Below are 27,452 nucleotides of genomic sequence, written 5' to 3' on the forward strand. Positions count from 1 at the left end.
CATACAGACTTTCTAAAAGATTTTATTAGTTTAAAAGGATTTTATGAATGTCATTTAAAATCCATTGTTTAAAAATCTTTTAGAATACATGGGTCTTTAAAATGATAGAATATGCCTTTACATTGTCAAATTAAAAATCATTTGGTTCTCCATTCATCCCAATTTGTTCTTCTAGTAATTTGATTAAATTCTAACTTAAAATTTTGTCATTATTTATATTAAACATAATAATATAATTGGCGGGTGAAGGAGTCGTGAATAAAAAAATTAGGAGAAGAGGCCAGAAGGTTTTTATGGGAAGGTAAAAGATGTCATTTTATTTAAAATAATAAGGATGAACATGAAAAAAAGAAAAGTATAGAAGATACTAACTTATTTTTGAAACATTACCAAACAGAATTTATAACTTATTAGTAGCTTAAAATAAACTATAAGCTCTTAAATAAGGTTTGTCATATAGAACCAAAATGTCAAGTACTAGTTGTTATATTGTGGAACATGGTTCAAAAACGGCATTGTTTCTTTAAGTAAAGAAATGGTTGCCGTCACATCTTAACGGGACCCCGTAAATGAAACTACAGTTTATCTCAAATGATACTGAACCTCACATTTGTTTTTATATTATCAAATGAAACTGTAGTTATATCAAAATGAAACTATAGTTGTGTTGAAAGGAAATTGTAATGTATATAAAATGAAACTGAATAACAGTTTCACATATTTGAGTGTATATTGTCCAATGAAACTGTAGTTATATCGAAATGATAAGTTGTAATGAAACTATAGTGTATATAAAATGAAACTGAATAACAGTTTCACATATTTGAGTGTATATTGTTGAATAAAATTATAGTTATATCGAAATGAAACTGTAGTTGTATTGGGATGAAAGTGCCAGTGTATATAAAATGAAACTGAATAACAGTTTCACATATTTGAGTGTATATTGTCCAATGAAACTGTAATTATATCGAAATAATATTGTAGTTGTGTTGTAATGAAACTATAGTGTATATAAAATGAAACTGAATAACAGTTTCACATATTTGAGTGTATAATGTCAAATAAAAGTATAATTATATCGAAATGAAACTGTAGTTGTGTTGAAAGGAAACTGCAGTGTATATAAAATGAAACTGAATATGTTATACACAGAGTTACTTTTTGTGGAATGACGCGGAACGAGTGTCGTTTCTTTTCATTAAAAGAAACGATATTGTTTTGATGCCTAAAGTCCCCTAAACTACCATGCATTAGTAAAATTTTGTGGTCAAGTACAATGATATTGGTTTAATAGGGATTTAGGTGTAGTAGTTTAAGCCCATTGTATTGGGCCAAGGGAGCACCAATAGTAACAATGACTTGGCCCATACGGCTGTGGAAGAAACATTCAAATTGAAAGCAGCCACGACAGGGAAACAACAAAACCGAATTGGGCGGCGATGCTGCAGCCTACCTACATGCAAGTTCTCAGTATCACCTCGGACGCTGTTGAATTTTCTTCATTTCATTGCTCACTCTCTAACAGACAACCAATAACAAACGATGGGATCTCCTCTCCGATTTCATTTCAGGCCGGCCAATAATATAATCGCTCATTGATTGAAGATCACTCATCGCCATACCAGTCATCTCCGAATTGAAGCTCAGTGGAGAAATATAATGGACGCCATTATTTCTTCTTCCTTCAGTTCTTGTTTTCTCACCCACTCAAACAGGAACGGGTATGGACGAGGAATTAGGTGCGTAAAACCCAAATTGAATTGCAGAGTTTCATGTGAAAAGAAAAAAATAGATTTCAACGACCCGGAATGGAAGAAGAGGTACCAGGATGAGTTTGAAGAGAGATTCAGTTTGCCGCATTTGAAAGACACGTTTGATGCAACGCCAAGGCCCACCACATTCTCCTTAAGCAACAGGTAGCTAGCTGCCTCTCTCGGGGTACGATAATATAATAATTAATCCCCATGCATATTATATTCTTGAAATTAAATGAAATCCCATGTTTTCTGTTTTCTGCCGGATAGAGGTGTTCATCAGAGCCGACATGGCATCGATGTGTTTGATGAACAGAAGCATAGTTACGTGGATGATGCAGACAGAGCGCTGTTAAAGGTGATTAAGTATGCTTCCCCCACTTCTGCTGGGGCTGAAGGGGTTGATCCTGACTGTAGTTGGTTGGAGCTATGGTATTATATATTTATATTGCTCCTTCAACAATATATACTAGCTTCAGAATTCGTTTAAATTTTTAGTTGAGACGAAACAGATCATTCAGTTCAGTTCTGTCCTGAATATAATGTCTCAGGGTGCCTCGGGCAGGGCCGCGCAGGCACATATACTTTGAACCTGATGAAGTGAAAGCTGCAATTGTTTCTTGTGGGGGTCTCTGCCCTGGTCTCAATGATGTTATCAGACAGGTTTAATTAATTAGCTAGCTTTCACATTTACAATTATATTGTTTTTTCACTATATAATGATTCCCAATTTTGTTGCAGATTGTTTTCACTCTTGAGATCTATGGAGCCAAGAAAATTGTCGGGATACAATACGGCTACAGAGGGTTTTTCCAAGATGGTCTTCCTGAAGTACAGGTGAGAATGCAATTTGCATTCAGCTCTTCAACTGTTCTTGCACTACCCGAGCTAGTAAAGGATCACAAAGAAATAGATCAGCCTAGGTCGTCGACCAGCTCAAACCACTGCTGGTCGAAATTAGAACATTGTGGTTACCAAGTACCAACTTGGCTAAGGTTGCCCTTACACTTTAGTCTTCTTATTCTCTTCGAATTTTGCAGCTTTCGCGAAAGGTTGTCCAGAATATAAACCTTTCTGGAGGAAGTTTGCTGGGAGTTTCTCGTGGAGGGGCTCAGATCAATAGGATTGTAGACAGTATACAGGTTGATTAAGGTTACTTGTATACTTTTTTTTTTTTTTTTAAGTTTTGTTTGGTTAAGGTTTTTCATCTTCCTTGTACTGTAACTGGCTAAGAATTGAATCTGCAGGCAAGGGGAATTAATATGGTGTTTGTGCTTGGTGGCGACGGCACTCATGCAGGAGCAAATGCCATGCATGAAGAAGTATTATCTATTTTTTTTTTCTTTGCTTAATCCCATTTTTGTGGTCTTAGTGTTGGTTATTTGAGTGTTAGATTCTTGGAATCTTAAAGTGTTTGTGTGTGCAGTGTCGTAGGAGGAAGATGAAGGTGTCTGTTGTGTGTGTACCAAAGACAATAGACAATGATATACTGCTGATAGATAAGACCTTTGGGTTTGATACTGCTGTTGAAGAGGCTCTCAGAGTTGTTAACTCAGCATACATTGAGGTAATCAACAATGTAGGATATAAGCATTGTCTGTTTGCCAACACTGAGTTTGCTGTGGTGAAACATTTGTGTTCTTAATCCTTAGGCTCACAGTGCATATCATGGCATTGGAGTGGTCAAGTTGATGGGAAGAAGCAGTGGATTCATAGCAATGCATGCATCTCTAGCAAGTGGACAAATTGATGTCTGCCTCATCCCCGAGGTACTTCCGTTTTTAGCACATCTCATGGTTTACCTCTCCCACCAGAGCTCCAGGGATAATGGGTTCTCGAGATTTGGACGCAATCGATTTCTTAATCTTTGTCTGTCAAATTCCTTCGAAGAAAAACCTGTAACTACTAACTGAGGGAGTGCATTAAGTAAACTCCGCCTTATAATCCTAACCAACTAAGGATCACGAGGAGGTAACCAGCCTAGATTGCTCATAGCTGATCGACTCAAATTAAGTTTTTTGTCTGGTTCAGGTGCCTTTCAAGCTGGATGGAGAAAATGGTGTGCTAAAGCATTTAGAATACCTTATAGAGACCAAAGGATCAGCTGTGGTATGTGTAGCCGAAGGAGCTGGACAAGTAAGTAATCTTATGAATCTTTATAAACTGCACCGCTTTGTTTAATGCAGGTCGAGCATATAATATATAAAATATGAACATGTACAGGATTTGATGGAAAAGTCGAACTTAAAAGATGCATCTGGGAATCCAGTTCTTTCAGATATTGGTGTCCATATCCAACAACAGATCAAGAAGCACTTCAAGAAGATTGAGCAAATGGTGGATGTGAAGTACATTGATCCTACGTACATTCTCCGGGGCTGTCGGGCAAGCGCCTCAGATGCTATAATGTGCACTGTTCTAGGACAGAATGCTGTAAGATGACTCTCACAACCACTGATTCATGGGTAGCTATTACTCTGCTAGATTGCGGTTTCAAGATGGAGATGTTTCGTGTTATGTGAATATGCAGGTGCATGGTGCATTTGCGGGATTCAGTGGGATAACAGTGGGCATATGCAACACGCATTACATTTACCTGCCAATTCCAGAAGTGATTGCTGCCTCGAGACATGTCGATCCAAACAGCAGAATGTGGCACCGCTGTCTGACTTCCACTGGCCAGCCTGATTTCAGCTAACATCAACAAAGCCAGTGCTATAAAATGAAAATTGTTATAACAAGAAGACTGTACGAAATAAGGTCGTTTTCACGAGAATACTTTCAGATTATGAGTGGTAATCATACTCGAAGCTAGAGTCTAGAAAGTAAAAATTCAACTAAATGTTCACACCGAATCCTGAACACACTAAACATCATGCTTCATGAGATCATGGCACTTTTATTAATCCCTGATTTTCAGTTCTTCGAAGCTTGCTTTTCCTTAGCTTTCTGAATCTTCAAAACCTTCTTAACAATTTTTTGTTCTTCAACCAAGAAAGCGCGGATGATTCTACACAAAAGAGTAATAATTGGGTTAATGCACTCATAGCTAATGGTGTTACGAAAAAGGAAAGGCGGAGAGGACACAATGACACATACCTCTCCCTAACGGCACTGCCAGACAGGACACCACCGTAGGCACGATTCACAGTCCTCTTCTTCCTAGGCAATCTGGATCTCTTGTACTCAGCAGGCCTTAGGTGCGGGATCTACACAGCATTACGAAACCTCACCACTTACTTTAAGCACTAAAGAAACGGTATACAAATATGCTTCCAACTTCCACAGAATGATATGCTATGTACCACGAAAATAGCTACCTTCTAACATCCTGGTACCTCTAATTAAGCTAGGTATTCATTCGTACATGTCATAATGTTTTTGGTGACCCGGTAAAAACAAAGATCAACTCACAAACATCACACCATTTGAACAACTCATCAACCAAGGCTCATATTCCAAACAGAAAGATATGAAAAGCAAAGGTCATGAATTCAAATAAATTCTATAGGCTACTAAACAAGATGAATACAAATAGGAAGGTTTTCTCAGATGGTGAGCATTCATCACTCACAACTAGTGCTCAAGTAGGTGGTTTTGAGTTCAAAGTCACCATGGATAACCAGAAATGAAGCATTGCATAGTTCCATTGGAAGATCAGAGTTGCAGAATATGAATATCACATTTGAAACACAAGAATGTAAAGTAATCAAGAGACATACATACCCCTTGAATTCTTTTCCCAGAAACAGGACATTTAGGACCACTAGCTCTCTTCTTGGTACTCTGGTAAATCAGCTTTCCACCTAGTTTTCCCAAAATTATCAAGTTAATCCGTCTCTTTACCACTTCATTACTTCTAATAACAGAACCCAGAGCATAATCGATCACATTATACGATCAAAAACCGAAGATCGAGCCAATGTATAGCAGAGATCAACGATAAACAAGACAAAAATACACTTAAGTAAAGGCAACGGTTGTTGATGAGCATTACCGGGAGTTTTGATGACCCTGTGTTGGTTTGATTTGGTGGCATAGCTATGCCGCTTCCGATACGTCAATCTCTGAACCATCTTCTTCACTTCTTCCCTTTCAGTATTCGCTGTATCTTCTACTCGTCGCTGACGGTAAAGCTAAAAGTTGACTATAAAAAATATCTACAATATAGCTTTCGCCTTTCCAAACCCTAGTATATTACAAAATAGGCCCCCCAATCTTTGAGAAATTATAAAATAATGCCAACTCACCAACACTGATAGGGAGTGTAAGGGGCAAATTATTGCCACGTGGACCATAACAAAAAGTAATAATGTACCCCCTGAATATTAAGTAAATTTTTAATATATTAAAAATATATTATTTTTATATTGAATATACATTATTTAGTAGTATGATCCACATAACTGTGTAGACTATGGTCCATACAATAATGATTGAGTATAAGAAGGTGTTTAGTTGGATGGAAAACATTTGGAAAATGTTTTCCTAAAAGTTAGGAAAATATATAGTTTTGTGTTGTTTGGTTCATGGAATTTTTTTCTATTGAAAAATGAATTCCTCAAAGTTGAGTAAAATGAATTCTTTGTAAAGGGGTGAATGTTATTTTTCGTAAGGCTTGGGAAAAAAATTAACATGATTGGTCTTTATATTCATTATTCTATTTTCCTGAAATTTATTCTCCACGAAATTTCAAATTTCATTTCTCTTCAAATATTTTTCAACGAACCAAAGGACTGTAATAAAATCATAAAACGAGTTTTTGCACGGATATTGTGTTGTGCCTCGCATCTGGGATGGGTTATATTGGGAACTATTGACATTGATAATAATAGTATTTAATGTGAATGGTATCAGATATAAGTGCAATTTGCTACATTATTTGTACCGAATATAACACGACATTAATAAAAATTGATACCTTAAATTTTTTTTCATAAAAAAAAAAAAAGAATTAATGAAGTTTTTTAAAATGAAACGAGTTCATATATAGTATTAGTAAGGCTTATATTTTAGTGAATTCTAATTAATTTAATCATCTACTGATTGTCTGATTGAGGAGTTACTTTTATTCGATTGGTTAATTAAATTGAAATCAAAATATGATCAACGTAACTCTATACACTATCCTATCAAAGTGTTGACCAGAGAGAAGGCTGCATCAATTACAATTGGAGCAATTGGAAAAGTTTCTTGATTTGATTTACGAGTTTGCGTTGCACGAAAGCTATCTGAAAGTACGCTCTGATTGAAGTTTGCCTTGTGATTTTAGTCGATAAAAGACCATAAGAAGGTAAACTAATTAACCTAGATTGTTACAGCCGGAAAAATTCATTGCTTTGATTTTTATATAATTTTATGTATATATAAACAAGTATTACTTCAATATGAAGATGGGAAGAGCAAAAAAGAAGGTTGTACATGAATTTTTGTTTGTTGGAAGCTAATGGTGCTTAATTTGTTATGGCACCATTGCAGTTGGTCTCTTGTTATTGCAGACATGTTAAGCACCCTTGAAACTAACTTCATATCCACTTGAGAAAAGAAGTAAAGAACATGATGATGATGATATGTATCCTTTTCCTTGCACCTACTGAAACCCCTCAACATGCTGTTTTCACTTCTCAATATGTCTTTCAGCTTCCTCTCCTTCTGCAATAAAAAAGGAATAAGGTAAGAAACTTTGTCGAGTACAATCAGGCATGATATGTTTAATTGCACTAGATAAAATTAAATATGGTATACTTATTTTTGAATTACTAGAAAAAGTTACAGTCATTATTACCCAAGGGTGTACATTGTGTAAATTATGCATTGTGAGTTGTGACCCTAACCGATAAAGGACATTCACATGCCTTGTAACCCTAGCCGGAAATATTGCTGTGAAATAAATTAACCAATCTAAATTGTCCATGTTTTCGAAAAAAAAAAAAAAAAACTTGAATTGTCCATAATTAACATGCTCGATCAAGCCAAGAATGTCAACATTCTATTCCCACTAAAAGTTGATTATTGCATTAAATATTGTAAAAACAAGAATTGACAATTGGTCTATTGCACTTGTACAACTAGACATGGTATGTAGATTATATGAGTTATACTTGCATGTATCCTCAATTCTACATCTTCACTTTTACTCTCTCTGGCGTGACGAACAATGATAAGTTGTTTTCATCATGTGAGTCCAAACAAAATGTCTACATCAAGAATTTGAGAGTGAGAATAGAGTTTTAGGTGAGAACCTATGTTTACGTGTGAACTTGGAGTGGTGGAGTGGTGCACTGGTGAGATGGATCAGGTGAGAACCACATGCATAGGAGAGAATTGAGAACCAATCGCAACTGTCCATGTGTCTAGTTCTAACAGATCAGAAACACTATTTAAAAAAATGCCGTAACATTTTCATAAATAATTGAACTTTGAAGTGCAAGTAAATTGTATTAAAAGTGCAAGTAACAATTTTATATAATGCACCTAAGTGCATGTAAAGTTTATTAAAAGTGCAAGTAAAATCCATTTAAAAGTGCAACAAATAATGTACAATGACTCAGTGAACATCAATATTAATTAAGTGCACCTAACGTTATTATTAAGCTCACCAATGTAAGAGACGTTATCATTAGGTGTACCAATGTTAAAAAGGTAAATTACTTGAATTATTAAATGAAAATGGTTGCACTTTTAAGTGATTACTACGTATTTACTTGCACTTTTTATTTGCACACTTGTACCAGCCTGTTACTTACACTTTTAAACATGTTACTTGCGTCAAAAGTTTGAGTTATTTAAAAAAAATGTCATCCCATCTTTTTTTAAAAAAATTATATCTAATCGGTTACATCTAGACACATGATCGATTGTGATTGGTTGATTCTCAGTTCTTTACACACATACCTTGTGAAGACTTTTTGTAACCTCCCTTAAGAGCCTAATATCTTCTGCATTTCGTACTTCTGGATGCACTCTCTTTTGCCCCTTCCCCACCGCGCCTGCAGAGGATTCCTTATCAGCTTTGACAAACCGCCAGAATGTTCTTATGCATTCTTCCAGGATCTCCACAAGCATGTCACTTGTAATGGGGTTGCCACCATTTTCAAACCTTCTTGCCTTCGTCTCCTCCATCCAGCTATCCTCTGCACATGCAAAACCCTAGCTAATTTCAATATCTTATCTTCTTGTTTGACAGAAAACCTTCTTTTTTTTTTTTCACTTCATTCTTACCCTTTATCAGAGGAACTTGCAGAAGGCTGCGAAAATCACATCTGCACTTGATGTAATGTTGAACTCTTGTCCCTTGAAATGGTTCATCTTCCATGAATCTCAGCATGAGCGCCATGAACTGCTGAAACTCCTCAGAAACTTCATTGTATAGATGGAGTCGGCGCGGATCAGAGCCCCGGAGATCCAAGGCTTTGACGTATTGCCAGTGCAGAAATTCCCAGGATAGACACATCTGCCCAACATATACAGTTTCCAGATCTCTGCGCAGTTCTTTGATGAAGCTTGTCAGTGGATCAACCCCACGGTTTTTGTGTTTGAATAGCAAAATGTTTTGTGAAAGTAGCGACTTGAGTGATGAAGATTTCTGGGTTGAGAGTAGTTGCAATGGATCTTTTAGAGGTTCTTTATGCAGAAAACCTGTAAATATTTTGCATTATAAATGGAGAAAAACACAGATGTTTCAACACCGTCACCGACTGAGTAGCCTCTTAAATGGAAGGACTAGACCATCATATTAGATAAGACTCTCATACTGAGATTGTCAGGTTTAATTCTAAGTTCTCACCCTTAATCTCTCACCTGAGTGCCAATTGATCAGATAAGGTTACTAATATTGGGGTGCAAAACTTTTTGTTAATCTAAAAAGGTCACCAATTGAGTGTTTTGACTCTAGCCCTAAGTTTCCTTTTGTTGTAATGCGTTACGAATCTATGAATTAATTGGAGTTGGTTTGTTTTAAAAAAAGGTCACCAATTCACCACTTTGGAAGGAATTAGCAGAACAAAAGGCTGCTTTTGTAAGCAAGATATGCCTATGTCATAAGGCAATAAGTCATTTTAATATAAAGAAATAACAACCTAATAGATAACTAGTCAATACCTAATTTAACAGTGACAGTTTTAGGTGAAAAAGAGGCAAAATGTTTGTCATCATTAGCCAACATACAACACTTTTGCATACTAGGTTAATTTTATCTATTGGACACAAAATAATGGAAACAGAAGTGACACAAATTATTTAAATATAAAATAGAAGTTCGATCAAACGCAAGCGTATACAGCAATCTGTATAATAAGATGCAAATACTAGTTATATATATAAGGTGTGAAGTTTAAAAGCAAGTGCATATAGCAATCCGTACCCCACCATACAGGTACTAGTTATATTTTCTTGATTTTTATCTACTAGTTATATTTTCTTGATTTTTATTGATGTAGAATAAACATTAGAAAATTAATGCATGCATGAAAATGTGGAATGTAGTGTTTATGAAAAAGTCATAAATGAAGCCATTTACATACCTATAGCATACATCTTCTGATAGGTCAATATGTCAAATCTCCTCATCCTCTCTTTGTAAGCATGGTAGAATTGGTGGAGCTCATCAGCCATGCAATTTTCAGGCTGGAAGCTTTGGTCAACATTCTTCCATGGCTTCCAGTAGTCTTCTTCCATTTCTGGAGACTCATCAGATTTCTGGAGACTCATTTCTGGAGACTCATCATCAGATTCTTCAAGAATTGTGGGCAGGCTATTGGTTCTAACCTTTCTAAGTTCTGAGACTTCTGACTGCAATTGTTCAATCAACTCTTGATGTTCCCATCTGTTTGCATCCCCAGAATTATCCAAATCTTCTTCTGCACTTTCTAACTCTTCATGAAAATCACTCTCTGATAAAAATTCTGATGCCATACTCTCCATCTTGCAGAGATGATCTTGTTCCAGCTCCCTGAGCTCTTCTTCCATTATTACATAACTTTCACTGCCAGCAAACTGCCCAGAATCTTGATTATTTTCGTCTGGGATTTCTGGGTGGTGGAATATAACAACGTTGTCGCCGTAGTTCAAATCCTTAAAGGAATCGATCTCGAAATCTTCATCTGACAAGAATCCATCGCTCCTTAAGGAATCTCCTAATCTGCTCATATGCTCAAAACCAGTTGCCGCAGAATAAGAATCTGTAACTAACCACTCTTTTTCTTTTTCAGATTGGAACAGAGCCTCGTGGGAGAAATCGAAACAATCCTTCTGCTTCTGGGATTTGTTCTCTGCTTTACCTGATTCTCTCTTGCTTTCTGCACCATCAACCTCCGCCTCCGTCTCTGAAAAATCAAAACTTTTCTCCAAAGTACCATTGCCCTTTCTTAATCTGCAAAACCAAGTAAAAATCTAAATCAGACAGATCTTAACATTCAAGAAACAATAAAATAGAATGAAAGGCCAAAAACCTTGTGGTCTAGTGGCACCCGGTTTACACTCCACATGAAAAGGGAGGATTCGAACTTCGCGACTATTGACTCTTTGTGCTTCAGTAAATTGTAGTTATGAACAATACTACATTGTAACAGATTCCGTAGTACTAAAAAAAAATAGAATGAATGGGGTGATACCTGAAGAGGAATGCGGAGAAGTGAGAGAAGAGTGGGAGCAAGTAGGAGAAAACAGAGAGCGAGAAAGTCCCCAGAAACGTAAAGTGGGAAACATACGCCATGGATTTAATCAGCCATGGATTCAGTATTCACAGAGCATATGAAAGAGAAGAGAGACACGGAACAACAACAACAGAGGCAGAGGAGTTCACGGAAATCAAAGGACTTGAAAGGGGTTACGTTTTAATTTGGATATGTGATATTCAAAACATAGGAATAGACACAACAACTGCAAACCAAAAGCGGAGGTGGCGTGGTGGTGTGAAAACGCAATGAAAGAACATTAATTTGTGGGTGGGTGATGGAGCTGAGGACGTTGAAATCCGACCCGACTGCAAGTTTAACGCGGGAGTTGTCGAGAGTTAAGGAAAGATAGTTACATGTAACCGACAATTATTTCTAGTAAGAGGGAGTCCCATGTATTGAAGTTGGTGAGATTTTTGGGTCTGGAATTTTGCCCACTGCACCTCCCAAACACACACAACTACACAAGATTGCTCCATTCCACGTTCATATTCATGGCATAATGCTAAGGCTATGTTTGGCAAATCTAGCTGAAAAGGTAGCTGAAAGCTGAAAAGGAGGTGAAAGCTGAAAAGTTATAAGTTAGGAGCTAAAACAGGTGAGCTGTTAAGCTAGCTGTTATGCTTAAAAGTGTTTGGTAAAATTAGCTTTTTGATAAGCTGATAAATGTAAATGTTTGGTAAAATTAGCTTTTTGATAAGCTGATAAATGTAAAAAGACTAAAAAATTAGCTTTTTGATAAGCTGATAAATGTAAAAAGACTAAAAAGGGCACTTTTTGATAAGCTGATAAATGTAAAAAGACTAAAAAGGGCATTTTTTGATAAGCTGATAAATGTAAAAAGACTAAAAAGGGCATATTCATAAAATTTAAATTTGTTTGTTTACATATTAAAATTTAACGTTTGAAAATAAAACTATTAGCAAATCATGATCTAGTATCCCATAATGAAGTATCAATATTGTTGCGAATCTCCTTCATCTCAGTAGAGGTCTGACTTAAACTTTCGTTGGTGGAGGTATTACTACAGGCAAATGTGGCCATAATAACATCAATTTGGGTCTCCACACTAAACTGTGGCATTTTAGCAAGTATCCTCCATCTCTTCTTCAATACTCCAAATGACCTCTCAATACAACTTCGAAGAGAAGAATATGCACGATTGAATGCTTCTTGAGCATTAGTTGGCGGCTCTTGTTCAAATTGAGATTGATGATACCTTATTCTTGGATACGGTACCAAATATCCTTGTTTATCTAGATATCCTTTATCTACCAAATAATATCTTCCTAAAAAAAATATAACACTAAACAATTATAAAGAATAAAATTATATGATTTTTATTAGAGTTAAAGTAATACGAATATGATACCTTGTGGCGGCTTGGGTGGGAAAGTTCATTGATGGTGTACTAATTGCATGAACAAATACACGTGTATCATGTGCGGATCCTTCCCATCCAACAGATATAAAAGTGAAACACATATCAAAGTCACACGCTGCCATAACATTGAAAGTAGGAATTCCTTTTCTCCCTCTATATCGCAATTGATCAGCCTCAGGAATGCATGCTGCTATATGAGTACCATCAATACATCCAATGCAATCCTATTTATCATATATATTAGATAATCAATCTTAAAATAATAATAATAATAATAATAATAATAATAATAATAATAATAATAGTAATGGTTACATTTTACCTTGAAATATGGCATGTATCGTGCATCATTAGTAATGTAAGACGGTATAGCTTGAAATGTAGGATCATTTGGTGTTATGATATCACGTGCAAGCCCTTGATATCCCCTACTCCTACCACTAATTGCTTCCAAAACTTCATGAAATGCTCTACTTATTGTTTCACCGGAACGTTGAAATCGCTCTCCAACATCTCTATTTGAAGCACCCATAGCAAGTGTGTATATAAATATACCAACTTTCTCCACAATTGACATATTCCTAGTAGATCGTAATCCATATTTTGAATATAAGTCTTCACATAATTGCTTAAACAAAGCGGAGTCCATTCTAAATGCATTTACACATCGAATAGGATGTCCATTCAAGACTTCTCTCATCCATTCCTGTCCTCTAAAAAGTGAAGTCATACAAGGTTCTTTATAAATATATTTATAGTAATATGTTTTGGTTAAAGCAATTGTGGCATACGATGTTATAATTGCACAAAGTGCATGCTTTCTCTTTTTTCTTTTCCGTTCCAACTCCATGATGTACCTAATAAATATAAAATAATGAAAACCAAACATATTGAAATAATGTTCAAACATAAGAACATATATTTTAAAATATATAAAGTGAAACAAAATGTTTATAGTTCATAAAATTAATTCATACAAAAATTAATGTTCAAACACACAAATGTCAAATTGAAATTACAACCAAACATATTGAAATAAAATGAGCATTCACTTGCTTGTATCATGCATATACTTCAACCAAGCTTTTCTAAAGAAGTCATCATCAATATTGGAAAAAATTTCCCTATTCAAATCATCTTTAAGAAAGCTGAGAGAAAAACACCACAAATCTCCACCTTTTTCCATAATACCCTCCGTAAACATGCGGTTAATAACACTTATTGCTGCAGCAAGACTAACAGTTGTAGTGCTTTGAGTATTCACAGTACTATCCCCTATTAAAACGTCCAATGCCCGGTTTGAATTTGAAATCAAACTATCCAATTGACTAGAAAGTTGAGCTGCTCCTCCCGATTGTCTCCTCTTACGCGTCATTTGAGTGGGTTTAAGACCAATATTCTGAGTTTTTGCACATTTTCTAACATTATTACTTTGAGATTGTCTAGGTACTTGAGTACCACTAACATCCTGGTTACCAACACAATGGTTCACCTCACTCATGAAATTATTCCAAAATGAAGACTCATCTACCTCCAAATCATGCAATTGGGAAGAATGTTGGTTATCCTGAGAATATAACAAATCTTCAAATCCTTGCATAGTCCTATTCTCTTCTTCACTTTCTATATTTTCTTCCTCAATATCAACAGGTTGCACTAATTGAGGATCCATAGTGGGTGCAACACAACCTTCACCATTTGCATAGCTATCTTCAAATAATTTAGACCACAAATCATCCATTGCAGGATCGATGGATTTATTACGAAATTTTTTATACTCGGAGTTCTCCTACAAAAGAAATGAAAAGAATAAGTTTACAATCAACACCAAAATATAGTTATGTTTTAATCTTAAAAATCTATAATACTAACCCTGATTTTTTTCTCCCACCATTCATCAGAGCCACTAATCTTATGTGTACTAGGATCCCACCCTAAACCAGTTTCTTCACGTTTCAGCTGCTTCCAAGTTCTCCATTCTTTTTTCATAGCATCCCACTTATTCTTTAAACTTTTATTTGAAATTTTCCGTTTGGCAGTAGCTTCAAACTCTTCTTTAATTTCTTTCCATTTCATTAATCCACGCCCATACTTTCGAATATATTTGATACAAATCTCACAAAAGACCACCATGTACTCATTGGTCCACTTAAAATTCTCTCCATCCATATTATCATTTGTTGAAGTCATATTGCTAATTTAGAAATAACAACAACAATAATATAATAATAATCCAATTTAAACAAGCATTAGTAGTTGAATACTTGAATAGAAATATTAAAAAAAAAAAAACAAAGAGCAACAGGAAACAGTGATTGAATACTTGAAAATTATTTCATATCTTTAATATACATATCAAAAATAAAAAACAAAAAAAAAGGAAACAATGGATACATATCAAAAATAAAAAACAAAAAAAAAGGAAACAATGGTGTTGAATACTTGAAAACCATTTCATCATATCTGTTATATATATATATATATATCAAAAACAAACACTGCAGATTACATTGATAAAATTTGCGTAGAATCCTACAGATTACAAACACTGCAGAAACTTACTTTAATTCTTCAAATTACATTATATCAAAAACACTGTAGATTTCATTAATATATATATATATATATATTATATCAAAAACAAACACTGTAGATTACATTGATAAAACTTGGGTAGAATCCTACAGATTACAAACACTGCAGAAACTTACTTTAATTCTTCAAATTACATTATATCAAAAACACTGCCTTACTTTAATTCTTCAAATTACATTATATCAAAAACACTGCATTACTTTAATTCTTCAAATTACATTATATCAAAAACACTGCATATTTCATTAATATATATATATTATATCAAAAACAAACACTGCAGATTACATTGATAAAACTTGGGTAGAATCCTACAGATTACAAACACTGCAGAAACTTACTTTAATTCTTCAAATTACATTATATCAAAAACACTGCAGATTTCATTAATATATATATATATTATATCAAAAACAAACACTGCAGATTACATTGATAAAACTTGGGTAGAATCCTACAGATTACAAACACTGCAGAAACTTACTTTAATTCTTCAAATTACATTATATCAAAAACACTGCAGATTTCATTAATATATATATATATTATATCAAAAACAAACACTGCAGATTACATTGATAAAACTTGGGTAGAATCCTACAGATTACAAACACTGCAGAAACTTACTTTAATTCTTCAAATTACATTATATCAAAAACACTGCAGATTTCATTAATATATATATATATTATATCAAAAACAAACACTGCAGATTACATTGATAAAACTTGGGTAGAATCCTACAGATTACAAACACTGCAGAAACTTACTTTAATTCTTCAAATTACATTATATCAAAAACACTGCAGATTTCATTAATATATATATATATTATATCAAAAACAAACACTGCAGATTACATTGATAAAACTTGGGTAGAATCCTACAGATTACAAACACTGCAGAAACTTACTTTAATTCTTCAAATTACATTATATCAAAAACACTGCAGATTTCATTAATATATATATATATTTTTATATTCAAAAACAAACACTGCAGATTACATTAATATATATATATATATAAAATGAAGGAATACATGAAATATATATCATATACAAGCTTACGGATATACGGGATGCAATAGAAAAAAAAATATACAAGTAATACAACAAAATAAATATATACATACCTACAGACGGATGATATTGCGATTGGTCGGTTGCAGACTGCGGAGCGAGGTGGCTGATGGGCGATGCTTCTGCGGAGAGTGAATGAAGATGAAGCGATTAGCGTGAAAATTGCGAATAAATAAGAATAGAAAAGGGTTTTAATTGGGAAGGGTAAATGATGTCATTTCTTTAAAATAATAAGGTTAAAGATGGAAAAAAAGTTAGGAAACTAATAGCTTATTTTGAAACGCTATCTTAGGTAGCGTTCAAAAATAAGCTCCTATTTTAAGTTACTAGCTTATTTTAGGAACATTACCAAACAGAGCTTATAGCTTATTAGTAGCTTAAAATAAGCTATAAGCTCTGCCAAACAGAGCCTAAATTCATGCAAAATTTTAGAGTTATAACCTATAATATCTAAAAACATAATAAATGCGAATGAAGGTTATACTCCTCATTTATGCCAGTTTTTCCAGTTAATTTTTTTTGTACATTATGCTATAAAAGTTTACTATATAATATTTTGGACAAATATACCATTACCGTTATAACTTCCGTTATCTTTTCCACTATTGTTACTATGCACATGCATCCACCATATATTTTCTTATCTTCAATAATAATAATAATAATAATAATAATAATAATAATAATATATACACATTAAATGTTAGAGTTATATGTTAGTTATTTTTAAAAATATAAATATTCAATTTATAAAAATATTTTACATTATTATTATTATTATTATTATTATTATTATTATTATTATTATTTTCTATATTAAAATTTAAATAAATTTAAAATTTTAATACAAAATACTAATATCGAGCACCTATGTTTTGTGCATCGCACATAAGAAAAACTAGTATAAATATAAATGTGTAACTGAAACACTCCATGTCCCAATAATTGTGGAGGATTGCTTTCACACCGTGGATAGTAAGACTCAATCATTGATTTCTTATGATAAATTTCACTCATTCGATTAATTGAGTTGTCTATGTGAAGTTGTGACTACAACTTTATTATTATAAATAGATGATAATATGTTATTAAGTGCATTTTTTATAATAGTTGTTGGAAGATATTGGCCGGGTTTCTTGTCCAATAGACAAAATGTGACCCAAACTTTAATGACAATTAGACGTATTACCTATATCATAGATTCAAGATTTTGTTACTTATTGATCACCCAAATCCATTAAGGTCAAAGGTAGTAATTATAAGTACCTATGTTTATTGTTAATATTCCTAAAGTACTCCTTAAACAACACATTTTACTCTTATGATAAATGATTATAAAAAATGATTTCATTACCTAATACGGAGTATGATTTTTGAATCATAAAAAGGGCTCAACCCAACACTAGTCTGATCTAGTGGTGTTTAATAGTAGTTCTTCTCGAACTAGAAATACTCAGTCTACCACCAAGATAAATTGGACCATAATTTTTTTTTTCTCATATTTAATATTTATTGGTCAAATTAATTCCTCTTTTTTCGCTTTTTTTTTTTAAAACATTTTGTTATAACTTTTAAATCAACTAACCTTTTGTTGTTAATAATACTTTTGATGTAATTTCAAAAAATATAAATTTTATATAGTAACACTAATATAAACATTACAAAAAATTAAATTATGATATAACTTGATTTGAACCTCGTTAACAGAATCGGACATATAAATTGGGATGTAGGAAATACTTGTATATACAAACCTAATAAGAGCCAATAAATTTAGGTCCCTACCGGAAACTAAAAAATGTTGGTGTAATTGTTTGGTGAGATGAATGGTTCATATTATTTTGAGTTTAGTATTTTAAATTATTTTTCCTACTTTACCATGTATTATATCATTTACTTTTTCTAAATACCCCAGCATCCTGTCAGTGTAAACTTTAGTAATGGAATATTCTGTTAACTATTTATTATTATTAACTTACTCATTGATTTTTATAAGGAATGTCTTAGGTTCGAACCTCATCACAATCAAAATTGACATTATTGTTAAACATATACTATAAATATGTTAGTGTATATTAAAAAATACTATATAACAACCAATGTGATTACTCACTCTCTGCCCAGAGCTTCTTGCTCGTATACTGGTCGGGAGGTGAGGGACGCGCATATCCCTCATTGTATATGTATTTGTGATATGATTTCGCAATAATAGTTCGATTTGATGGTTGTTTTCAAAAAAAAATACAATATAAAGTTTAACATGAACTTTGGTCAATTATTAGAATCACACATTGGCATTGATGAAACAATACACATAATTTACAATATATATTCCACACATATCAGAAACTATGCTTATTTTCATTGTCTTTTTTAGAAAGGGGGATTTGGTTATGTTTTTGAAGGTGCACTCGCCAAGGCACTAAAATTGCATTGAATTACACCGGGAGACTAGATCAAATCAAGAATTCATTTCTGGCGGAAGGGTCAACAAAAGGGTAGTATGGATCATGCCAATTAATAGGATTTTCTGTTGCAAAAACTATGCATAGGGTACTATCCAGTGGGGGTACTTCCCTCTAAAACTGTTATTGCACCAGTTAATTCAATATTTCTGCCACATATCATATTTATGCATTTTTGAAATATTTACTTTTATGAAAAAATTGATAATCTTGCATTGATATACACTAGGATACCATATAATACTTTGATAGAAATACTAATTCAAAAATACATATTGGGGATTGGACTATTCGCGCAATACACGTATTGTAACTAGTAGAAATAAGAAATGGAATTTAAAAATTGAGCTTTTTAATGGGCCTAAATAGTAAATACACTAGTACCGCGGCCAAATCTCGTTAACAAAACTTGACATATAAATGGGGATGTAGGAAATTTAATAGAGTTTTTTCCCAAAATGGTCCCTCGACTATTGCTCATTCTCAATTTTGCATTTCGACTTTCAATTGCACCTAATGTGGTCCCTCGACTTTCAAAAACTCACCCAATTTGGTCCTCCGTTACATAATTCGTCAAACCAGTGTTAAAATGGAGGGCATTTTCGTCCATTTACCTATTGTTAGCCTAATAAACATTGAGAAATAGTTGAGGGACCGTTTTGAGAATAGTCAAGGGACCATTTTGGGAAAAACTATTTTATTTATTTCATTTTTATTTATTTTCATTTTTTAGACTCTATAAAATTAGAATTCCTATACATTTTTTCTTACAAATATAAATAGTTAAAATCGTGCAATCCACCCTAAAAATTTTTAACTTTTTTACAGACTTTTTCCCTCTATCTAAATATACAAACTATTCGTATGCACATTTACAATAAGTTTCGTAAATTTTATAAATACTTATTTTTAAGCACCGATTAAAATAATTCTTAGTCACATCCGTAGTACTAAATATATTACTTTGGATTTTTTTATAAATAAGATATAATATTATTAAACTCAAATAATTAAAAATAATGTGCCCACAGCACAAAAGATTTTATGATTGACTTAAAAATTAACTATAAATTTTATTGTTGAATACAAATTGACAATTATTAAACATTATTTATAATAATTATTGTGTCCCGTGTAATATACTAAAATTGTTAGGTAGGATTTTTATAATTAAGGTATAATTTAATTAAATCAAAATTATTAAAAATAATGTGTCTACATTACAAAATAAATTATACTTGCCTTAATAATTAATAATTAATAATTAATAAAAAATAAGAAGAGGAAAACATATAAAAGATGTCATACAATATCTTAAATAATGTAAATTAATATAAAATTTAATAATTACTTCAAAATCAAATACATAAAATATTGCAGGAAATATTGACGAGATTTTACTTTTCGGCTCATCTGAGAAGTTTACTAGAAAAAATTACTTTTCGGTCCAATATTTTCTCTACATTTTACACTCTTTGGGTGTCTATGCTTGAAAAAAATATATTATTTTCAATGGTAAAAGTAATATTTAATTAATGTGATACATAGTGATTGATTGTCTATGAACATTAAAAAAAAAAAAAAAGAAGAAGTATATGAGTATTTATGAAATTTACGGAACTTATTGTAAAAATTCATAGGAATAGTTTGTATATTTAGAGGGGAAAAGTCTGTAAAGAAAGTTAAAAATTTTGATGTTGGAATGCGCGATTTTAACTATTTATATTTATAGGAAAAAAATGTATAGAAATTCTAATTTTATAGAGTCTAAAAAATGAAAATAAACAAAAATGAAATAAATAAAGTAGTTTTTCCCAAAATGGTCCTTTGACTATTCTCAAAATTGTCCCTCAACTATTTCTCAATGTTTATTAGGCTAACAATAGGTAAATGGACGAAAATACCCTCCATTTTAATACTGATTTGACGGAATATGTAACGGATGACCAAAATGGGTGAGTTTTTGAAAGTCGAGGCACTACATTAGGTGCAATTGAAAGTCGAAATGCAAAATTGAGAATGAGCAATAGTTGGGGACCATTTTGAGAAAAAACTCAAATTTAATAATTGGGCCTGAATACACTTCTACAGAAACCAAAATAGGCCCAAATTTCTTATTTTGGGTTCATTCCACACTTTCATGGACTTGTAGCATTGTTTCTGAATGATAATATGTACCCCAAATTTCTTAATTTTGGGTTCATTCCATACTTAATGGGCTTATTTTATAAACTGGACGTAGGGAATTAAAAAACGATACACCTCTTCCCCAACCAAAATAAGGAAATGTTTTTTTTTTAACATTTCAATCCGCTAGAAGAAGGGTTTGAACCTTCGACCTTATGGTTAATAGCCACACGCTCTAACCAACTGAGCTATTCCAACAAACATCAAAATATTTCACTACAAATTATACATCGCAATCTTGTGGACATCAAAATAAAAATGGGATAAAGACATAAAGTCTTATCTGCCTCCTAGTTTCCTAATTTGTGTAAGCAAACGTGTTTTAGTCTCTCATCATTATTTCTAACACATGCCCACTTTCCTTAAACTTCAAACACCTCATTATCAACGTGCAAGAATTCAACTCCAAAGTGGCTTTAGCATGTGAGATTTCTGGCCAATAATGTTACGTACACCTACTCGGTTAAAGTTTAAATGGATTAGATACTATTTAATCGTGAGGAATCTTTCGCCAAGCAAATAGATGCTAAAATGACAATTAACTAAAAGATGTTCCTAGTGAAAATCTAAACAAGAAATTATATTACTGAGTTATCAACAAAGTCAATAATTTCATAAAATACATTTATATATTGTCAGAAGGAATTTAAATTTTTGAAAAACAAAAAATAAATGTTGGACCACCATGAAAGCGCAACAAAGTGTAATATGCTTTTTAAATGCTTCATACCTCATAAAGATTGGGTGGTCCAGCCTCAACTTTCTATTTTCCCAAGGGCCCATGCATAGCTACCCTAATCTCCTAGAAAACCATTTTTAGGTCAAATTGTGGATGAAATTAAAAGATGTAAATCATTGTGGAATATAATAACAATTACTTGCGTAACCAAAATGTTATTTGCAATAGAATTTGTAATTTGTAACTTGGATGCTTAATTACGTGAGAATTATAATTTAATATATGACTAATCAAAGTACGACGTTTAATATGATTTATGTTCTTAAAATGATGTATAATATGACTTTAAAACACAATTATCATAGTCAATGGTTGGAGAAGAGTTAAGAGAGACAACACGGCATGAGCAAGACAACGATTGAAAGTGAGGAAGAAGAGAAGGGGAGTGGGGGAGGGGGATTTTTGCTTTTGAACCCACCATGGAATTCTTTTCATTGTCTATGAATTTATGGTGGCAATATGATATTTTCAAAATATAGTAGTTATTTATTTAGAAAAAAACAAGTATATTGTATTCTCAGCTCGGTTGAATATAATTGAGGATGTATATTAATTAATGATCTCTAATCGGACAAAGGCCCTGTTTGGTAAATGGCTGTTGGCTGATTGGGTTGGCTGTTTGGGTTAGAAGGTATGATTTGTTAATAACATTAGCTGATTGTAAAAAGTTGTTTGATAGATTAGCTGTTTGCTGATAGTTGTTTAGTATAATTTCTTTTCTTAAAAAGCTAATTGAAAAGGCTGTTTTGAGTAGCCTTTTGAATTTTAGTATTTTGGAGTTACAAAAAGCTTATTAACCAAACAACTAATAGTGATCAAATAAGCCAAAATTGACTGATAGGCTGATTATTTACCAAGCAGGGCCAAAATAAGAATATGTAAGCACAACTCAGCTATGAAATTATAACAATCTAGCGAAAGAAATGATTGAAATAACTTCTTCAACACACGTACTTTAGCTCTTTGTGAGCAAATGTATCATTCGTCAGCATGAGCTACTCAGTTGGTCGATCACAGATTCACCGGGGTGAAGTTTGGAAAGAAATACCAAGGACCGAGTCAAAAAAGAGTTACCATGATTTAAATCTTCCTAAATACTATGTCGGGCCGGGGCATGGGGCCCTAATGTAGCATTCCATAATCAATTCCTTTGACACCTCTAATAAAGCCTCATTGAATGCTCTTCACTCCCAATCTATCCCCATATTGTGAAACCCTTAAATTTCAAATTAATGGCTGCATGCATCTGAGCAAATTAAAGGCCTAGCTGCAGCAATACACAGAGGCCCAATATCGATCACCTACTTCATTCCATTCTTCGATTGACAGTACGTCCAATTTGAGGGTTTTTTTTTTTTTTTTTTTTTTTTAATGGAGTTCATAATGAATTATGAACAGAGGTAGGTAAGAAACAACCTAGCTTTCATGTGTAATCAGACTTTTGACAATGATAAGATTGCAAACCTAAATAATAATGTTGAGTAAAGTGGCTCAAAACACCAGAAAAGTTCGAATATCGTGACATACAGTTCATTCCCATCATTAAACAGTTCGAGTACGGTGGATGTTTTTGTCAAACACTCTTGTATAGTTCACATTCAGTTCACAAGTATGACTGTATATGTGTACTATTCTTTAGTTGATAATTCAACTCCAAATGTATTGTTTTTGACAATTTTAAACTAGCTAATGCCCATTTTAGAACAAGGTTCCCAGCGATCTGACATTCCCTAAGGTAATCTGAGGACCCCTAATAGTTCAGAAACACAAGGTACCAAGACAAAGGGTAAAAACGGGGAGAAAACCTTTGAAATTAAGGTGTGCAATTCGTTTAAAAAACGAAAAAGAAGATGAGCAAACCCACACTCTAAACCAGGGTACGGTGCAATTCTTTTAAAACGAAAAGTGAGATGAATAAATTCAACCATCGAAATTAAGGCGCGATCTTTTCAAAATGAAAAGCTAGACGGTCAAAGCAAACCCTCAGAATCAGAAAAAAATAATACTACGTATGATACAGTCAAAATAACTTTACAAGTATTTTTTTAGCGTAAAATTTTATTTGATGTGACACATTGTAGACAAATGATTGGGTTGTTGCATCTCTAGCAAGACTAAGCTTTAGGGCACAAGTGAGATTGCATCCCTCTAACAGAACATTATAAGAGTACTAATGACTTCACAAAGTAGTGAGCAGACCAGAAACCAAACCCACACCTTAGCCAACGATGGACAAGACATGTGCCCTATCGTCACTACCTTCAAATAATTATGAAAGTTTATAGGGCTACTTCCCTTAAAAGGAAAGTCATACTGCAAGACACTACCCTCTCCTAATTGTCTTTCTTAGCAATATTAGAATTTATTTATTTATTTTTCCTATTTTTACCGACGCAAGGCATGCTCAATCCCAATGATTCAACTTATAGATCCATATGTATTTCACATTTTCTTTCTGGTACGGGACATATCCCGTTTGAGAATACTCATATCATTCATGAAATAATACTATACATTTTCCTAGATTTGAGAGTACATGTATGGTCCATTGAACAATAATAGCCATTTTTCTAGCAGTATAAATCTAGTTTGAGAATTCACGTTTTATCGGAGTAGTAAAAGTGAACATTTTTAATTAGTGAGACAAATCCAATTTGAGAATGCACATATGACCAATTGAATAATACTACACGTTTTTCGAGACCAATCCCATTCAAGAGTAAATGCATGGTCTATCGAATAGTAATACCCATTTTTTCTAGGAGTATAAATCTAGTTTGATAACTCAAGTTTTATCGAGACAGTAAAAAATAACAATTTTTAATTAACGAGACAAATCTCGTTTGAGAATACAAGTCCATCGAATAATACTACACATTTTTTTGAACATATCTCATTGGAGAGTAAACGTACAATCCATCCATCACATTTTCTTTAGAACAATACAAATTTTGTTCGAGAACATGTATTTTAACGGCACAATAACAACACACATTCTCAATTAAACAATAAAAAACCAAAAAACTATAACCCAAGTTGAATTTGTGACAAGAACACACGTTATAACAGGACAATAAAGACACTGGATTTTTAGTAAGACAATTAAACAATCAAAATGCGTTAACTCAAGATGAATTTGTGACAAGAACCCACGCTTTAATAGATAAAGGCTCGCGTTTTTAACTACACAATCCAACCAAAAAAAGAAGTGTTAACTCAAGGTGAACTAGTGACTGTACTCCAAATGTTTAGGAGTAGGGTAATAGTACTCTAGTAATTAAGACAACATATTATTGCTAATAATTTACTTAATCAGAGCCCACCCACCAAACAACATTCCCCACACAACCTTAAAATGATTTTTAAAAGGGTAATTTCTGATTTCAGTACACCATCAATCTGGTCTAACTTTAGGCAAACCTATGATTAACATAGTATTTTATTAATTAACAAATCTTGGTGCGTGGTAAGCTTTCTATATTTGGCAGTGTTAACACTTTACGGAATGGGGAAGCATCCTTAAGCAACCTTAATAATGACAATTAACACGATTATTAAAACCAGAAAAGGTGAACAAAAAACAAACCTTAATTAATTAACCCTCTTTATCATTATCCATTCGGAATAGGCCATAGAGGCAGATAAAGAATGATTATTATACACTATGGAAGTCTGTAGTGCAATACTTACTGGCAAAACTGAGAACTGAAAACTGAAAAAGTGTCTCTACAGCACATCTGAACAACATCATTGCTCCATTAATTTAGCCTTTAAACCCAAGTAAATTATGTGTTTTTCAAGATTCATTAATTAGATTAGCCAAGAATGCACAGTATTATAGTATATTAGAGAATTCAGAATCAAGAAAATTAAACCAAACAAATCTAGGCCAGTTTAACTCTTCATGGTCTGATCTGGGAAACCCATTAATGGAGGATTCAAGAAACAAGGAAAATGGGAAAAGACTGAAATTTTTTTTGGAGATCCTAAGGTTATAATTTACAGGTCAAGATGATGAGAATGAAAAATAAACAAATTAAATTGCTCATGAGAACGATATTGTGCAGATTTTCCTCAGATTAGAGCACTAATCATTAAGAACAGTCGAAACAGAAGATCTAAAATAGGCTCTTTGTGAATAAGCAGTAGTAGCTAAGATAGAACAGTAGTAGTGGCCTCACCATAGTTGGTTCCGTTTCCTGCAAATTTTGCCGCAGATTCTAAAATCTTTCTTATTCTCCCCTTCCACGTGGCGGATCAGGAAGAAGACGACGACCCATTAGCGGCGAGAACGTCGCCGCCGCCGTGGAGGGCGTAGTGGTTTTGGCTATGGCTGCCGTTGTTGTCGGAGGTGAGTGGGGCGGAGTTTACGCGGCCGATGTCGAAACCGAGACTGTGAGAATTTCCGTTCTCGGTGGGGCCGCCGCCGCCGCCGCAGGCGGCGGCGGCGGGAGGGGTGGTTGTTGTTATGTTGTCTCTCTTGCCGACAGTGTTCTTGTTGTTGTGCATCCAGACCTTTAAAACTCCTCGCTCGACTCCAATTTCGCGGCAGAAATCGTTGATTAGTTCTTCGTCTCTCTTCTGAATCTTCCACCCGACCCGCTCGGCGAAATCCAGCATTTTGTCTTTCTGATCTTGGGTGAATTTTGTTCGGAACCGCTTTCTCCCTTTCATGTGGGCGGATGAGGGGGCGGAAATTGGGGTTGTGGTGTTGTCGGCCGCCGGGTGACCGGATAAGCCGGTACTAAGCGCGAGGAGCATGTGCGGCGCGGAGGGGTAGTACGAGGAAGAGATCGGCGGCGGAGACGGGGAATTCGGGCTGCTGTGGTCGTGCGGCGGCGGCGGCGGCGGCGGAGGCGGGTGGTGGCGGTGGTGCGGCTGGTACTCTAGCGCTGGCGGCGCCAGCGGCTCGTCCGGCTCGCGGCGGTGGAAATTCCGGTGACACCCACACGCCGCGCATTTCAGCGAGGTGGGGTCCGCAGGATTGGCAGTTGGGGACGGCATGAACTCCCCGCAACCGTCCACGGCGTGGCCGCCGATACTCGCGGCGTGGTTCTTCAGGCACTCCTTGTACACAACCACCACCGCGTGGTGGTTGTGGTGGTGGTGGAGCGAATTGTGGCGTTTCAGCACACCGTTACTGCTAAAAGACAAAGGCTTCACCGCCGAGATCCTCGCCGCCGCCGGCGTCTCACTTTCCTGAACATCACCGCCTTTAACTGCCGCCGCCGCGGCGGAGCTCGTGTTGTTGGCTGCCGGAGGATTATTACTGCCTAAATCCATGCTCTAAACATCAAGCAGTGGCCAGTGGCCCTCTAAACTTCTCACTCTACTCTCTCCTGTAACCTTAGATTAGGGTTTTAAGCCTTCACGCCCAGAAACTACCATCTTTCTCCATTGAAGACAGTAAAGATGAGAGCGGGGAAACGAAATGAATTTTGTGTTGGAATATTATGGCTCTGTGGGAGGTTGCTGATGAAGATGATGGATGGGTAGAGATGAATAGAGAGGATCTGAGATAATAAAAATCTTGGTTTTTTGTGGTCGTCCTTCTTAACTCTCTCTCTCT

General features: G+C 34.3%; 4 protein-coding genes and 1 non-coding gene across 9 annotated transcripts; 1 reads left to right on the top strand and 4 right to left on the bottom strand.

Moving 5' to 3' along the window:
- The first annotated feature begins 1,470 nt into the window (after nucleotides 1-1,470).
- LOC116019182 (ATP-dependent 6-phosphofructokinase 5, chloroplastic-like) lies at nucleotides 1,471-4,456 on the top strand. The gene is made up of 11 exons (XM_031259326.1): nucleotides 1,471-1,919; nucleotides 2,028-2,189; nucleotides 2,309-2,420; nucleotides 2,499-2,594; nucleotides 2,798-2,899; nucleotides 3,005-3,079; nucleotides 3,184-3,324; nucleotides 3,410-3,526; nucleotides 3,789-3,893; nucleotides 3,981-4,190; nucleotides 4,288-4,456. The coding sequence occupies exons 1-11, from the start codon at nucleotides 1,663-1,665 to the stop codon at nucleotides 4,453-4,455; spliced, it is 1,545 nt and encodes a 514-aa protein (XP_031115186.1). The 5' UTR covers nucleotides 1,471-1,662; the 3' UTR covers nucleotide 4,456.
- A 48-nt stretch (nucleotides 4,457-4,504) lies between these two features.
- LOC116019183 (60S ribosomal protein L34-like) lies at nucleotides 4,505-5,912 on the bottom strand. The gene is made up of 4 exons (XM_031259327.1): nucleotides 5,755-5,912; nucleotides 5,484-5,563; nucleotides 4,857-4,966; nucleotides 4,505-4,767 (listed from the first exon to the last, which is right to left on the bottom strand). Exons 1-4 carry the CDS (start codon nucleotides 5,831-5,833, stop codon nucleotides 4,674-4,676), a joined length of 363 nt encoding a protein of 120 aa, XP_031115187.1. The 5' UTR covers nucleotides 5,834-5,912; the 3' UTR covers nucleotides 4,505-4,673.
- A 1,157-nt stretch (nucleotides 5,913-7,069) lies between these two features.
- Nucleotides 7,070-11,681, bottom strand: LOC116019453. 5 transcript variants are annotated; one of them, XM_031259657.1, is made up of 6 exons: nucleotides 11,369-11,681; nucleotides 10,280-11,127; nucleotides 8,979-9,395; nucleotides 8,652-8,890; nucleotides 8,000-8,110; nucleotides 7,274-7,409 (listed from the first exon to the last, which is right to left on the bottom strand). In XM_031259657.1, the coding sequence occupies exons 1-5, from the start codon at nucleotides 11,467-11,469 to the stop codon at nucleotides 8,006-8,008; spliced, it is 1,710 nt and encodes a 569-aa protein (XP_031115517.1). In that variant the 5' UTR covers nucleotides 11,470-11,681; the 3' UTR covers nucleotides 7,274-7,409; nucleotides 8,000-8,005. The 5 variants fall into 5 exon arrangements, 4 of the variants coding, with proteins under 4 accessions (XP_031115515.1, XP_031115519.1, XP_031115517.1 ...); XR_004098722.1 differs by having other exon boundaries at nucleotides 7,387-7,409; nucleotides 8,000-8,116; nucleotides 11,369-11,679; XM_031259655.1 differs by lacking the exon at nucleotides 8,000-8,110 and having other exon boundaries at nucleotides 7,070-7,409; nucleotides 11,369-11,679.
- A 9,587-nt stretch (nucleotides 11,682-21,268) lies between these two features.
- On the bottom strand, nucleotides 21,269-21,342 carry TRNAN-AUU. The gene has a single exon. It is a non-coding gene; the product is annotated as a tRNA-Asn (tRNA).
- Nucleotides 21,343-25,791: 4,449 nt separating this feature from the next.
- Nucleotides 25,792-27,452, bottom strand: LOC116020926 (zinc-finger homeodomain protein 9-like). Its single transcript, XM_031261497.1, has one exon. The coding sequence runs from the start codon at nucleotides 27,164-27,166 to the stop codon at nucleotides 26,141-26,143; it is 1,026 nt and encodes a 341-aa protein (XP_031117357.1). The 5' UTR covers nucleotides 27,167-27,452; the 3' UTR covers nucleotides 25,792-26,140.

The sequence above is a fragment of the Ipomoea triloba genome, chromosome 5, assembly GCF_003576645.1.
Source record: "Ipomoea triloba cultivar NCNSP0323 chromosome 5, ASM357664v1".
NCBI classification, from domain to species: Eukaryota; Viridiplantae; Streptophyta; class Magnoliopsida; order Solanales; family Convolvulaceae; genus Ipomoea; species Ipomoea triloba.

Coding starts and splice junctions, on each gene's coding strand:
- LOC116019183 (XM_031259327.1), bottom strand. CDS start 5,833: ATGGTTCAGAGATTGACGTATCGGAAGCGGCATAGCTATGCCACCAAA. Junction 4,967..5,483: donor CTGGGAAAAGAATTCAAGGG/GTATGTATGTCT, acceptor AATGCTGTGTAG/ATCCCGCACCTAAGGCCTGC. Junction 4,768..4,856: donor GGCAGTGCCGTTAGGGAGAG/GTATGTGTCATT, acceptor TCTTTTGTGTAG/AATCATCCGCGCTTTCTTGG.
- LOC116019182 (XM_031259326.1), top strand. CDS start 1,663: ATGGACGCCATTATTTCTTCTTCCTTCAGTTCTTGTTTTCTCACCCAC. Junction 2,595..2,797: donor ATGGTCTTCCTGAAGTACAG/GTGAGAATGCAA, acceptor CGAATTTTGCAG/CTTTCGCGAAAGGTTGTCCA. Junction 3,894..3,980: donor TAGCCGAAGGAGCTGGACAA/GTAAGTAATCTT, acceptor GAACATGTACAG/GATTTGATGGAAAAGTCGAA.
- LOC116019453 (XM_031259655.1), bottom strand. CDS start 11,469: ATGGCGTATGTTTCCCACTTTACGTTTCTGGGGACTTTCTCGCTCTCT. Junction 11,128..11,368: donor TTCTCCGCATTCCTCTTCAG/GTATCACCCCAT, acceptor TTGGTTTTGCAG/ATTAAGAAAGGGCAATGGTA. Junction 8,891..8,978: donor GCAAGTTCCTCTGATAAAGG/GTAAGAATGAAG, acceptor TTGCATGTGCAG/AGGATAGCTGGATGGAGGAG.
- LOC116020926 (XM_031261497.1), bottom strand. CDS start 27,166: ATGGATTTAGGCAGTAATAATCCTCCGGCAGCCAACAACACGAGCTCC.